Genomic DNA, 14,295 nt, shown 5'->3' with positions numbered 1-14,295 from the left:
TATATGCATGTGAACGACTCTAAACCCTTAGATTATCAGGATTTACAAACTGATAAATGATAAGATGTGGTCTGACACACACAAATAGTTGTAATGGGGGGGAAAAAGTCAGTAACAGTAACCATTTCCTGCCTTACTGTTTTTAGGGGCTGTTAACATCTGTACTGACAACTTTTTCAAAGTAATGAAAATGAAATTTGATGTGTGGATTGAAGAAGTATAAGTAAAAGCTGCAGCTTTTCTCCAGTTTTGTGCAGTTCTACATGCACAAAGCTGGAAAAGGCTGCAGCTGCATTTCTAAAGACGCAGGTGTTCATAAGTCCACAAAAAGATAAACTGGCTACAAATGAAGGAACTTCGGGAATGTTGCTGCTCTACCTTTGTGTGGATATTCTGCAAAGATCACACTATGAAAAAAATAATCCTTACAGTGCAGGTAGAGCTTTTGCTGGGTGTCATAACGCAGGAGGCAGTATACACCCTCAACAAGTCACGAGTCCATCTGAGCAAACTGCTGAACTCTTTATTTAGTGGTCACCATACACAAATAAAGGAAACCACTCTGCTCGAAAAGAAAAAAATATACATCATTATCCCAATTTAGCAAAAGACCATCTGGATGATCTGCAACCATTCTGGGAAAGTGTGGACAGAACGATGAGACAAAAGTTTTTGGGCATATGCACAGTACTGTGTTTAGAGTAAAACAGAGACATGTTCACAGATCAGCACCTAACCCTTCTCCCAGCAGTGAAGCATGACTGAGGGAATATCATAGTTTGAGGCTGTTTTGCTACCTCAGAGCCCTTTGCATTCAGAGAGTGAACAAAGTATTCAAAATCAGCATAGCAGTTCACGACCTTAAGCTTAGCACAGACTGGGTAATGGGACAAGCATTTGAACTACAGAACACAAGTAGAATGCTTGAAATAAGCCAGCCAAGATATCCCAGAAATAGTGATAAACTGAAATGTAAGTGTCAGGGAAAATCTGATTGAGATTATTGCTGACGTTCTAAAAATTAGCCAACTAAATTTTACACGTCATATGTCAAGCTTGCACTGGAAACTCCCTATCTACCTACCTACCTACTTACCTCCCTCCCTCCCTACCTACCTCACTACCTACCTATCTATCTGCCTGTAGATTTGTACTAAGAAGATTACGTTTAGAGGTTTACTAGAAGTGAGAACATTTTGTCTCTCAGGTACAAGGAATTTTATGATGTATTCAAAGAATCGCTGTGGTATACTGACATCCTTCCTCTGAAATTTAGTGTTCCTCTCTCCACCCACTGTCCCCACCCATCCCACTTCTTCCTGCCTGAAGAGAAAGAGGGACAGAGACGGACAGAGGGAACATAATTAAAAGCAGACACCTTTAAGATGCCTTGGAGAACTGTAGTATTTTACTCTTTTTCTTCAGCGGACCGTGGCGGACTTAAAACATTTATCTGAGGCCCATTTACAAAGGTAAGCCTGAAAAAAAATACAAGACACTAAAGCTTCTGGGACTGTGTTTTGTGCTTCTGCTGTTGGGTGTTTGGGGTTGACAACTTGTTGGAGCAGGTTTTTCTTCTTGTCAGGTGAGTAATACTAATTGTTCAGTGTGAATGCTGGGCTGTGCTCGACACGCCAGCACGGCCTTTTGTCTTGTGGCAATAGGAAGAGACGCTTTTTGTACAAAACTAATAATTTCTGAAAAACCAAAACTGTTTCCTGGTGTCAGCTGTCTATCTTGCAAAGGTACAATTAGTTTTAGTGGATGAGGTGGGAGGAGAGGGGGAAACAAAAGGTAAACACAGTGTTGACCGCTTTCAGTTTTTAGTTTTTAACATTCTGTTCTTAATTTATCTTGTTTGTTTTTCTTTCTTTTACAGGATCAAAACTAGAGTCATCTTAGTGATATTGACGCTCAACTTTTTTTTTTAAAGTGCGGGATTTCCTGAAAAGACATGAGGTAAGGATATAAAGAGTGCTTATAGGATCATGAGAATATCAGCTGAGAGACTATACTTGATGATGTTGTACATTTTTCTAATCCAATACAAGACAAAAAAGAAAAACACTACATTCTACTCCTGTCTGTGACATTTTAAAGAATGTGTAAAGTAAAGTATGTTTACTGGGAGCATTTTCCTCACACGTTAATGTTTACAACAGCTGGTCAGCTGTTCTATCATGAATATAGGACAATGACAAAAAAAAAGAGAAAGGTTAACTGTTAGTTACACAGTGATAAGTTATTTTTAGTTTTTCTTTAAAAAGTTGTCTTTTACAGGGTGCAAACTCTCCCAAGAGCGCAAATTTTGCAGGAGTTTAATTTGCAGTGCCAGGCATTGGCTGCTAATAGCTACAGAGGCTTTAAACGGGAGTTTGAGGTAACTCTTAAGTCTAAAGCTTGAAATGCAAACAGATTTATGATTGTGCTTTCATGCATGTTAATGTCTGTGGGTCCATGCAGGAGCTCAGTGAAGTTGGAAAAGATCTCCCCACCAGGGCTGGGGACTCTGAGGTCAACAGGGAAAAGAACAGATACCCATTAATTTTACCGTGTAAGTGCAATGCCTCTTATAATACAAAGAATAACAAGAATGCGTAGCAACATTTCAAACTTTTGTCTGTTTTTCCACATCTGGTTGTAGATGATCACTGTCGGGTCAGGCTCTCTGTTCAAAACTCCTATCCACACACCGACTACATCAATGCAAACTTTGTGCCTGTAAGATCTCATTTACTTCCTCAACTTCAATCACTTCTTCCTACCTACATCTGTCTGCACCTGTTGTTAAATGTGTGCCTGCATTCAGGGTGGAGGATCAGAAAGAGACTTCATTTGCACCCAGGGTCCTTTGCCCAACACCATAGCTGACTTCTGGAGGATGGTGTGGGAGCAAAACGTCAGGATTGTTGTCATGGTGACAGCTCTGAAACACAAAGACATAGTGAGAGACACTTACTCATTTTGTGTTTGTGTGTGTGTGTGTAGGTGTGTGTGTGTGTGTGTGTGTGTGTGTGTGTGTGTGTGTGTGTGTGTGTGTGTGTGTGTGTGTGTGTGAAGCTTATTTTATTGTTACATTAGAACTTCAAAAAAACAAACAAACCATTTATTTATTCATTTCTTGAATAAATAAATAAATGGTATATAAAGACTAAAAAGATAAATTAATATGTAGGCAATTTATTTATTTATGACATTCAGTGTTGTATGCCAAATTATTTAATTAAAACAAAGTGAAAATAAACCATGTACAACTTAAAAATTAAATCGATTGTTTATCTATATAATTTTTTAATATGCTCAGACTTTTACCTATGTTGCAAAGAAGAATGACCCAAACTTACATATAAATCTGTGCACTGTTTTAGCTAAAAGTACATTAAATATTCAGCAAATGGAAAAGTATGTGGACCACAGGATTAATGGCATTAGCGGCAGATAATATGACGTCCAGTCTATAATATAATTAGACTGATAGTTGGAGCTGATCAGTTAATGCAGGTAACCTGGTTATTCTAGAGGATTCACATTCACTTACATAGATAAAGAGGACATTTGCTCTAAACTTATCAATTCATTCTTTGTGTGCAGGTTTTCTGTGACAAGTACTGGCCACTGGACCCAGGGACAGTTTATCATGGACTCATCCAAGTCACAACAGTGACTCGCAAACAAGGGCCAGATTATTTTATCACCACCATTAACCTCCGGCATGTAAGTGAAAGACGCATGCATTATGCTCTGTGCCCTCTTTAACCTGCCTCAGCGTACTCCTGTGTGCATTGACCATACCTGTAATCCATCAAAGAGATAAACGCTTATGGTGTTTGTGTTTCAGAGAGACTGTCCAACAGACAGGATAATCACACACTATTACTACCCCTCCTGGCCTGACAGGGGAGTCCCTAAGAGCCCATCTACTCTCTGCGTCTTCACTGAGCATGTGCGGCAGCATTTGGAAACCATTCCTCGTATGGGACCGGCTGTGGTGCACTGCAGGTGTGACCTCTAACAATGTCTTTGTCAGTATTGTTCTTGTCGTTTATAATGAATTATCAGTCAAATGGTGAATTGTTTTTGTGATTTCAGTGCAGGTATTGGCCGGACAGGAACATTTGTAACACTGCTCTGGCTGCAACAACTGTGTGCGAGGGGTATCCGGCCAGATATCAAGGCTGCTGTGCAGGACCTTCGTCTGCATCGAATGTGGATGGTCCAGACTCTGGTCAGTCCTTCTTTTCATATTTTATAAATTGATCAGATGTTCTGTCTTTTAGATCTTGATCTGAAAATGAAAGCTACGCCAGATTAAATTGATTAATGTCTGGTTAAAATATAAAGTACAAGTAAAATGGAAATACTTAAGTACAAGTACAGCCTAACTGCAGCTAAACGAAGTACTTTCTGTACGCCCCAAGTCTGCTCACCCGTACAAGGTCATCAAACATAAGAAATCTAATGTCATAGATTATTAATATTAAATTAATCTTGATATGTAATGAGGCATTGCAAGTATTAAAATACATACTTGTATTTATTACTAATCTGCACATTTTGCGCACTTTTGAGTCATGCCAAATATAAGGATGAGCATCCACATAATTTTCCCATTGTTCTGTGTCTATTCAGGAGCAGTACGTGTTTGTTCATCAGTGTCTGTTACACTGGCTCAGTGGAGGAACCTCAGCATGGTGAGCATGGTGGAAGTGTATCATTTATCTCTGTATTGTATTGCGACTTCTAAGTGGGAACTTGTTGTTTATAGGAGCTCACAGATCCAGAGAGCCAGTTTAAATGCCAACAACGACATCCAGGATCGGCCTAAGAGCTCCTCAGCACGGAGAGCGCGATCGGGGAGGAGCCACCGTCACCAACCCCGACAGAAACCTGCAGCTGACCCACCACAGAACACAATGCAGCAGATTTTAAACCCGGGCAACCTACTGAGGCGATTACTTCCTTCCTCTTCACTGCTCAATCCAGCCACACACTTCAACTGAACAGGCATGCTGGAAGATGTATATATGTAAAGAAAGACTACATAAAAAATTTTGCCATCATACATCAGCTCAGACAGAAGGACGTGTATACTGTATGCGGTCGGGCCCTGCAGGCAGAAAACTGGCCTGACAACATGCAGATAAAAGAAAGAGCAGCTTCTATTGTCATTAGAAGAGAATGAATTCAAGGAAGAAGAAATCAGGTCAAACCTGTTACCCTACCTATCGTGGCAAAAAAATATTGAGGCTGGTACCTGTATATACTGGCACATACTACAAGTTACTGACAAAATATTTAATGTTAGCACAGCATGTCTTTCTATCTCATTTTTAAAGTTTTTATTTTTATTGTGACTACTGATAAAGTGCCATTGTAAGATGACTTTTATTCAGCTCTTTGTTTTTCCTGAAAAATCATTGTGCATCATCTTATAATCACACAATGCAGGCTATCGGTACTTAAAGACGCATGTGCAGACTTCATACTGGACTGGCTAGAAAGGCAGACACATGGTATAGTGGCTGTACAAAAAGGTCATGTTTCAAAAAACACCCAGGCACTGCCATTCTCCTTAGATGAACCTATTACAGTACATGAAGGAGGCATGAGTTTTGTACATTATAGAACATTAACGGCTAACCCACTTTTTTAGAGTCTTTCACCTCTCCTGTAATAGACATGTATAATACAACAGATGCCTCGTCAGGTGAATTTTGGGAAGAAAAGAAGGTCCAGCAGCAGTCAGCATCCAAAACCGCACCTCCAGCGTGTAGCAAATGCGAGCAGAGCAGTGACGCATTGTTGCAATCAAAACAGGAGCAGATTAAAGTCCTCCTATTTGATGCTGCTGAGCGAGTCCGACAGGTGGTGCTGCGGTTTAAGCAAACAATGTAAGTCACCTCCCAATTCAGAGTGTGTGCATTAAAACTCAGTTCCAGACAGGCAAGAGTAAAACACAAAGAACTCCCACAACTTGAAAATGAGCTCTTAGCCTACGTTTGGCTACTTAATGCAGTTTTAATACCACTGAGGTATTCACTGTGACACTTAATAGTGACCAAGGCAAAAGAGGAAAACTAAAGCAACAAAAAAGAGATGTCTAAGAAAAGCAGCATAGCGCAGGCCAACCCCAGTGAAAATATATATATGAAATATATTACAGGTTAAAACAAAACAGGAAAGAAAATTATTATTAAGCTGTTCCAGACTGTTGGTAAAGAGAACCAACAGTTAAAAATAACACTTAAATTAGAGTTCAGGTCCAATAAAAAGATTAGATACTAAATCCTTTGGCCAAAACAAAAAAAAAATGATTGCCTCAGTAAGACAAACAATCTATTGGTTGTACGTGTATTTACAGTCCGTATGTGTGAGATATGCTGACACATAATGAAAATAAACATATACAATACATGCCACCCTTAAAGACCACAGGAGGGTGTGAGAGTATACAAAACTACTCATAAAGAGCAATCAAAGGCTTGGTGAAGAAAGAAGAGCTGAGTTCGTTTTTCATTCTCCTTCAGTCCAACTAGTGCACGTTCTCGGACATGTTAATGGCTTCCTGGATTTCACGAACAACAAGGATGCGGGCGAGCATCTGCTCCAGCTGTTCTTTTGGGATTGGCTGAGTTGAGTACCAGATGGGGCTATTTGGAGCCACCACGGGCTCAGGTGTCAGGTAGAAGGTGTCATTACGACCTTTAGCACTCTGTGGACTGAAAGAGACAAAGAGGACATGGTGAGGACATTTTCAGGAAACGCTTCATATAACAAATCAAAGTTTAGTTTTATTCCCCCCCTTACAAAAAAAAAAAAACTGCATACAATTCTTTTCTGTGTGGGAACAGAGGCAAAAGGTTTAGTGGTGAGGATTGCTTTCACAACAGATTTTTACCTTTTAACAGGACAGCAGGTAAGATTCAACTTGTCCAGAGTACCTTATATGCTCAAAACAGTACACAACAATGTCCACAATCTTAAATTTAGTAATATGTCAAATAAATTAAATAAGCTAAATTAACCAAGTGTAACACACTGTGTCACAATCAGAACAGTGGAGAGGCACAGGTGTACTCTCGCTTCTCTGGTAAACCTTAAGAGGAACCAGAACGTCAGTAGCTCATCTGGCTCATGATCTGATCACAATTCTCATGAATATGTGAAGTACAGAAAGAAAAATAAGTTTTGTTGTCATTGGTTGGCTGTACTGCATGGACTAATAACGATTAAAAGCCCAGAGTAGTTAAGGAGTCTAGCACAACAGTCATCCCCAGTCACCTCTGGCAAATGTACATTAAAAAAAAAAAAAATCCCCTGGAGTTTGTGCTCGGTGTGGGGTCAGTTTGAAATCCAGGCATTAATCTTGTGAATTACGGTACACATACTGATTACAGAGCACAGTTTGGGATCATACAACTGCAAATTTTGAAAGTCCATAAATACAAAAAGACAATATCCATACAGCCCCTTGAATCCAAGAATTTTCACCATTTCCTGAAATAAAAAAGGTACCAAAATCACATATTAATGTGATATTAATAACATAACATTTGTTAACAATGGAGTGCCACTGCAATGTAATGCCAACGAAAGCCAAACATTTGTAGCTTTTATCACTGGTAATGCTCAAAAGTAGGAAACAAAAAATTAGTCACCTTTTGGAGAGAAGAGCAAGAGAAAAGTTATATAGCATATATATATATATTTTGTCAGTTGCCTAGCAACAGTGTTCTCACACCTTTAAGAACCTCAGCACAAACTGCTCTATATACTCCGCTTCCCATATGATTAACAGAAATGCAGTTTTATTTAAAGGAGGCAACCACTAACCACGGCCAGAGTGAAAAAGCATGAAAAGCACCACATTGTTTAAAATGTATTTACTTTTTACTGGTTGCATAGATTATCTCTTTGAGGTAACATTTTACACTTCTTAATATCTCATTCACCGATTCCCTTCAGTGTCCTTCATAGTGTTTTGCATTTACCATTTGAAGAGGTAGAAATCATAGAGTTTGATGGGGCACCGCAGTGGGTTCTCAGGGTCCTCAAGCTGCTCTGAGTACATATCATCTGTCACTGAAAAAAAAAAAGTGTTCATACAGTCTCCATTAGTTTGTCCTTAGAATCAAGGTTTCCTGTGAAATGCAGCACAAATGCAATCCCAGCATGCTCTTACCTTTCTGCCCTATGAACCTTTCTGTCGACTTTAGGTATCTAATGCTGGTGCTCTTATCTTTAGGATTGTTGGGACTCTTCCGGGTGTGCCTGAGCACCTTTGAAAAGGCGACTTTTAGATGCTGATCCACTGTTTTCAGGTGGAAATACCTGTAGAAACAGAAAAAAAAAAGGAATTGCAAGCAACCATGAAGCCAGTACAGGAGGGTGCAGAATCTCGTTTAGTATTTTGTAGCTCTGTGGGTTAAGAGTTATTTGTGCTGTAGATGAAGAGTATCTCTTATTTACAGGGGTTTATCATGCCCACTTAAGCATGAGACAACCACATAAAGTTACTCCAGTAAGCATAACACTTCAGAGCACCTAACTTGGTACTCACTTGGTATTGAAGAACATTAAAGTTGTTAGCAGTGTCGAGGGAGAATGAGCTCCTAGTTGTTTACATTCCCACAACATCTCCTCTGTCACATGACTGGGAATAACATAACCTGTCAGGAGAGGGCAAAGAACACATTAGAGCAGCGGTCTCCAACCTTTTTTGCGCCACGGACCGGTTTATGCCCGACAATATTTTCACGGACCGGCCTTTAAGGTGTCGTGGATAAATTAGGGAGGGGCTAATAATCGGCTCAGTCATTTTTAATGATCGTTGAAAGCCCAGATCGTAATCGTGATTAAAATTCGATTAATTGAGCAGCCCTAGGTATATTACATTCTGCTCTTAACATGACCACAGCAGCAGTTAAATTAATATGCAGTTCAGGTCAGAGCCTGTATGATATATCTGTTGATTTTTGCTAGGTTTTAATATATCACTATCAGCATTTATAACAACCAATAAATAAAAATGAAAAATGTAAAGAAGAGATATGAAGAAAATGCTGTGTGTTTATTATGTTGCATAGCTTATCCACCAGAGGGCACTCTGCCATTTGCCCTGTTAGAAAAATATACTTGGAACACTGCAAACAACAACCAGCTGATCTTAATGTATTGATCAGAGCCTAAACGACTAGTCCCGTGACGAAGTTAAGCTTATTTTTAAACTGCACTGTGATCTTATCTTAGTAAAGACTCATAAGTAACTGCACATAACAAATATTTGGGAAATATGTTTATGATTTGTGAAAAAAAAAAAATTGGCTGACAGATTATTAAATCACCAAATAGGGGTATCGGTCTTAAAAGATCCTGTATTAGTCAAGCTCTAGTTCAGGGTTTCTGCCAGTGTGCTGCAAGCCTGGCAGGTCCCTGAGCCTAAGTAAATACAGACACACTAGAACCGTTTGCACTACACTGAGCTTTTCTAGACATTACCAAACAGAAAAAATGCAAATGTCAGATGAGACATTAAGCTGTCTTTACACCACCACCTCATTAGTGCAAAATCTGTGTAACGTCCAATTGCACCCATGTGAGAAAAGCACAAGTAATTGTCTGGAAAATTTACACCAAGCCAAGGAGGCACTGTGCACTGACTCATGCACGCTCTTTCACCTAATCCAAACAAAGGATTCCAATAGTGAGAATGTATCTGAAGCAGATTATCTTCTGCTGTGCTACCCGTGAGATATAGCAACTTTGTATATTATCCCAGGCTGATTCTCTGACACCATCCTGAGTTCATGTGTGAAAACAGCTGAGCTTTGGTAAACACGTGCTGCTCTCACCTAGTGGATGGACAGATGGCCTCCAAGGCTCCAGGATCTGGTGTAGACTCTGAGCAAAGCGGGTGTAGTACTGATCTGAGAAAATGTCATCCACACGACCATTATCAAACATGTACTGTAAGAAGAAAAAAGAAAAAAGGAGGAGTCAATTGTATTAACACACCAGATAAAGATCAACAAATATTTAACGGGTGAAGATATGAAGATAAGGGGCAAGCCTGCACAGTGAACTTACTTTTTGTATGCACAGAAAAACATAGTAAAGAACATCAGCCTCATAAGTCTCCCCTTCCAGTCCCCGGGCCTCTGTTGTCATCAAAGAGAGACCCATACAGAGCTCAGCAACTGCACATGACACCAAATCCTCCTGAAAACGCAGGGCCTGCCGTCCTAAAATACACAAAACAAAAAAAGTGACTGGGAATAAAAAAAAAGAAAGAAAAGGAAATGGCAACACATGCCTTATCTAAACATTTTAACTCATGTATAATCATTGGGTATGCACACTTACTGCCAATTGGCGCAAGTTTATTTTTGTCTGATTTGTCCAATTCTGCATTTTTACGCTGAGCCCAAAGCCGCCACACCTCCAGCCCCTCCTCTGGCTTCAAAGTAGCAGGCAGCAGCAGTTCCTGCACCTGCACCTGCTGCTGGCCTTGACCATCTACCTCTGCTACGACTGTCTGACCCTGCATAGGCATAAGCACATAAACAATGTTATCTCAATCACTGAGGACTACCATATCTACATTTCAAAGTGAAAATAAACATAGCTGAATACCTGTGTTATTACCTGTAGCTGCTGTGCGTCCTGTCCTGTCAACCCCTGTGTATGCAGCACCTGCTGCTGTGGGTCCCAAATAAGGGACTGTGTAGCATTTGAGTAGCCCTGTACTGCCACGGGGATGTGGATGTTTCCATTCATCAACTGAGCAGGGAACAGTGTGTTTGCGGCCAGCGTGTGCACCACTTCTTCCTGGCTTCCCATGGCTCCAGAGCTTGTTATGCTGGAAACAGCCTGTGCTGTCTGGCTTTGGCTGGCAGGGATTTTCAGCTTGTCATTTTCAATAGTAACTTGTGTTGGCATTGTTGTAGTGTTTGTTCCCGCAACTTGCACTGTTCCATAAGCCTCCTGTGGGATGGCAATATGCGTTACCTGCTCACGGCCTCCAGATGCAGTGGGTGCAGAATACACAGGGATGGTCCAGGTCTCCCCTGTGGGACTGGTAATAGTACCTGTGGCACTGTAAAGGTGGGAGCTGTCCACAGTTAGGAGGTCTGGCCGCAGAGATACATAACTTTGCTGCTGACCTTGTGCCTGAGGGATAGCCAGGACTGTGGCTACCTGCTGGGCAGGTAGGGCATAGGAAACAGTGATGGGCATGTCCACTTTACGCTTCTTAGCTGGCTGGAGGACACCTGCCCCCTGAGATGTGGCAACTGTAGTTCCCATTACTCTCCTCTCTGCACTGTCTTGATGCTGGGTGGGAGAGAGGGCCCCCACTGTCTGAATTTGGATCTGCTGTCCCCCTGCAACAGCTGCCACCAACTGCGCTTGCAGCTAATACCAGTGTAAAGATGAAAAATATTAAATTCAAAGTGACTGACTAAATATTTGCAATCCTGAGAATTTGTTTTGTACTTACTTGTTGGTGCTGCTCTTCTGTAAGCTCCCCAGACTGAATCAGCTGTGCAGTAGTCACACCTTGTAGCTGTTGATGGGAGCCAGAGGGCACTTGAAGAACCTGGCCCAGCATCTGACCTTGCTGCTGACCCTGGATCTGCACCTGAAAATAAAAGCCAGCAGTTCGGGAAATTAATTATTAACAAGTTTAATGATATACACAGCACAAAGACCTAATAGAAGTACAGACCTGTACTATCTGCTGCTCTGTATTCTGTTGCACAGGCTGCTGCTGAGACGTGTTCTCCTGTATCTGTTGCTGCTGTGGCTGGACCTGCACCTGCACCTGCATCAGAAAGCAGTCCAATCTTCATTTTTTAATCTTTTTAAAGACTGGGTTTTAATCATTTAGAGTAGTTATTTACCGGACATGCCAGCTCAAGCAATGACCCTGCCACCTCTGTGCTGTCTGTGTAGATGCAGTTAGTCTCTTGCTGGTACACCATAGTAGTGGTAGTGGTTGTAGTGTCTCCGCTTTGTTGGCTGAACTCTTGCAGGGCGTCTGGACCTTTGCTGGCCAGGGACTCCAGGAACTCCTTCATGCGATGCTGAGGAATGCTACGAGCTTTCTGCCTAACTAGCTCCTCATAGGAGCCTGTACCGTCCAGTGAGTTATTCATCGCTGCTGACAGTTTTCTCTCCTGTGAAGGAAAGTTAATTTAATTTAGCACAGTTTTAAATCAAAGCCCATTAACAATAACATGAACAGAAATTTCAGTAACGCTTGACAACACAGATGTACTAAAGATCATCCTTTTTTTCAGCCGCTCCCTCTTGGGGTGGCCAAAGCAGAGTATCTTCCTCCATCTAACCATAGTCCTTGCATCCCCCTCCACCACACCAATGCCCTGCATGTTCTCCCTCACTTTAGCCATGAATCTTGTCTATGGTCCTCCCCTTTTCCTCCCATCTGGCAGCTCCATACTGAATATCCTTTATCCTGTCTACCAACTATTCCTCTGCACATGTCCAAACCACCTCTCCAACTTTGCCTCTTGAATCACTCATTTCTGATCCCGTCCTTCAGTGCCAGTGTCTCCAAACCATCCATCATAGCAGATGTCACAGCCATCTTGTAATTCTTGTCTTTTACTCTTCCTTCTATCATAAATCCTGTGCTCTCTTCTTCATTTCAATGGTGCATTGTCCCTTGCTTTGGATGGTACACCACAGGTATATAAACCTATCCACCTTTACTGCATCTCCTCCTTGCGGCTTCATCTTTTCATCTGTCTCCCCCTCATTCACACATATGTAGTCCATCTTCCTTGAACTGCCTTTCATTCCTCTTCTCTCCAGATCATACCTCCACCGGTTTCCTGCTCTCACTACAAATGTCGTCTGCCATCACAGTGCACGGAGACTCTTGCCTGACCTCATCTGTCAGCCTGTCCATCACCAGTGCAAACCGTCTCTATTACGTCGTGATCAACTCCTTCAAGGTAAACACCCTATAGTGCTCTTTCGTGGGATGAAGTCATAGAGCTGCTCGCCGATGGTCCCTCTCTTTAACAGAGCTTCAACAACTCTTTCCCGTATCTTCAAAGTACGGCCTATCATGTTTATCCCTTTTATATTTTACAGCTTTGCACATCACCCTTATTCTTAAAATCGGTACAATACACTTCTCCATTCATTTCTCAAATGCATTAAATACAGAAGATGATAATCGCTGCGCTGGCATCGGTTTCACTAGTGTTTACAAACTGACCTACAGCTCACTGTCCAGCTGCAGCGCACAGCGATAGTAATAGGAAAGGGTTAATTCTGACTGACTGAAAACGAGCTGGGACAAAAGCGCGGTCACTTTCCAAATCTGATGCAGTATTCAAGCCACCGATGGAAAGCGCTGCATAAGGAAAAGATGCAAGTTTTAAACAGTAACTGTGTTATTATTAAACGTATGGGTCGATATTTTGAAAGCAGCCAATCTAACAGCTGATTACACAAGGCGCTAGGTTAGCCAGGTGCACTGCTAACTAGCCGCGTGTTGTTTGCAAATCAGATGCAGTCACAGCTGTGTTTGGAAACGCGTATAAACGCCACCGTGCACACAAACAGGCACACGTCGGCATCCACGCAGGCGACATCTAAACAGGAAGCAGCGGCAGCTCGGCTAGCTCTCTTGTATCGGTAACGTTACACCGACTACATTTTTTCTGTTTTCTCTAAAGCCAGCAGGCTAACGTTAGCGGGCGCGTTAGCTACCTCTCTTCCTCAACCGGGCCGAGGTCTGAGCCGCTTCTCTGCCCTCGAAACGCCACTCCTCTTACAACAAGCAGGAAATCGAAGTGATTTCGGTGTTTTCTGTGGCTGGGTTATTCTTTATTTCCCCTCGATTTTCGTTAGATGGTTAGCTGCAGTTTTTCTTTCTGTAGACCACTCATATTTCGTTGGGCGCCATCTTACAACAGTACCCTCAGACCAATAAGCAAACGAGTTGCAACTCGGTCGTGCTATCGCGGGATCTCCTCTTCAAGATATCGCGGTAACTGACACTTCTAGGGTTGTCTGTTAAAGGCGACACACACAGTGGAGGTAGCTGGCAAGATCAAGTAGATGTCAGTCCACCTTAAAACACAGTTATACCAGACAGACGCTCCTAGTGGTTCACTGGCTTCTCAATCTTTTAAGGTGGTCCCACGGAGATGTGCTGAATACCTGGGTGGTATTCAGAGGGCTCTGGGCAACTGAGGGTTAATTCCCACGCACTGCTCTTCAGCATGGTCTGCTGCTCCCACACGGACATTTGTTATGGAC

The 14,295-nt window shown here is 41.8% G+C and overlaps 2 protein-coding genes across 4 annotated transcripts; one reads left to right on the top strand and one right to left on the bottom strand.

The window, feature by feature from the left end:
• Nucleotides 1-1,126: 1,126 nt before the first annotated feature.
• Nucleotides 1,127-5,382, top strand: LOC146684784 (receptor-type tyrosine-protein phosphatase V-like). 2 transcript variants are annotated; one of them, XM_085443356.1, is made up of 11 exons: nt 1,127-1,472; nt 1,880-1,959; nt 2,281-2,380; nt 2,464-2,554; nt 2,645-2,721; nt 2,810-2,944; nt 3,592-3,714; nt 3,839-3,999; nt 4,090-4,225; nt 4,630-4,691; nt 4,769-5,382. In XM_085443356.1, exons 2-11 carry the CDS (start codon nt 1,955-1,957, stop codon nt 4,998-5,000), a joined length of 1,122 nt encoding a protein of 373 aa, XP_085299482.1. In that variant the 5' UTR covers nt 1,127-1,472; nt 1,880-1,954; the 3' UTR covers nt 5,001-5,382. The 2 variants fall into 2 exon arrangements, with proteins under 2 accessions (XP_085299482.1, XP_085299481.1); XM_085443355.1 differs by having other exon boundaries at nt 1,131-1,472; nt 4,766-5,382.
• A 137-nt stretch (nt 5,383-5,519) lies between these two features.
• Nucleotides 5,520-14,001, bottom strand: LOC146684783 (transcriptional regulator QRICH1-like). 2 transcript variants are annotated; one of them, XM_085443353.1, is made up of 12 exons: nt 13,744-14,001; nt 11,901-12,176; nt 11,726-11,821; nt 11,498-11,638; nt 10,633-11,412; nt 10,363-10,540; nt 10,087-10,241; nt 9,852-9,966; nt 8,561-8,669; nt 8,183-8,331; nt 7,992-8,082; nt 5,520-6,719 (listed from the first exon to the last, which is right to left on the bottom strand). In XM_085443353.1, exons 2-12 carry the CDS (start codon nt 12,153-12,155, stop codon nt 6,533-6,535), a joined length of 2,256 nt encoding a protein of 751 aa, XP_085299479.1. In that variant the 5' UTR covers nt 12,156-12,176; nt 13,744-14,001; the 3' UTR covers nt 5,520-6,532. The 2 variants fall into 2 exon arrangements, with proteins under 2 accessions (XP_085299479.1, XP_085299480.1); XM_085443354.1 differs by having other exon boundaries at nt 10,645-11,412; nt 13,744-13,996.
• Between the last annotated feature and the right edge of the window lie 294 nt (nt 14,002-14,295).

The sequence above is a fragment of the Copadichromis virginalis genome, linkage group LG20, assembly GCF_057382275.1.
Source record: "Copadichromis virginalis isolate Kocher_CV1m ecotype Utaka linkage group LG20, C_Virginalis_male_GT1.1, whole genome shotgun sequence".
Classification (NCBI taxonomy): Eukaryota; Metazoa; Chordata; class Actinopteri; order Cichliformes; family Cichlidae; genus Copadichromis; species Copadichromis virginalis.
The sequence above is the reverse complement of the archived record's forward strand: the minus strand, read 5'-3'. Positions and strand labels throughout refer to the sequence as shown.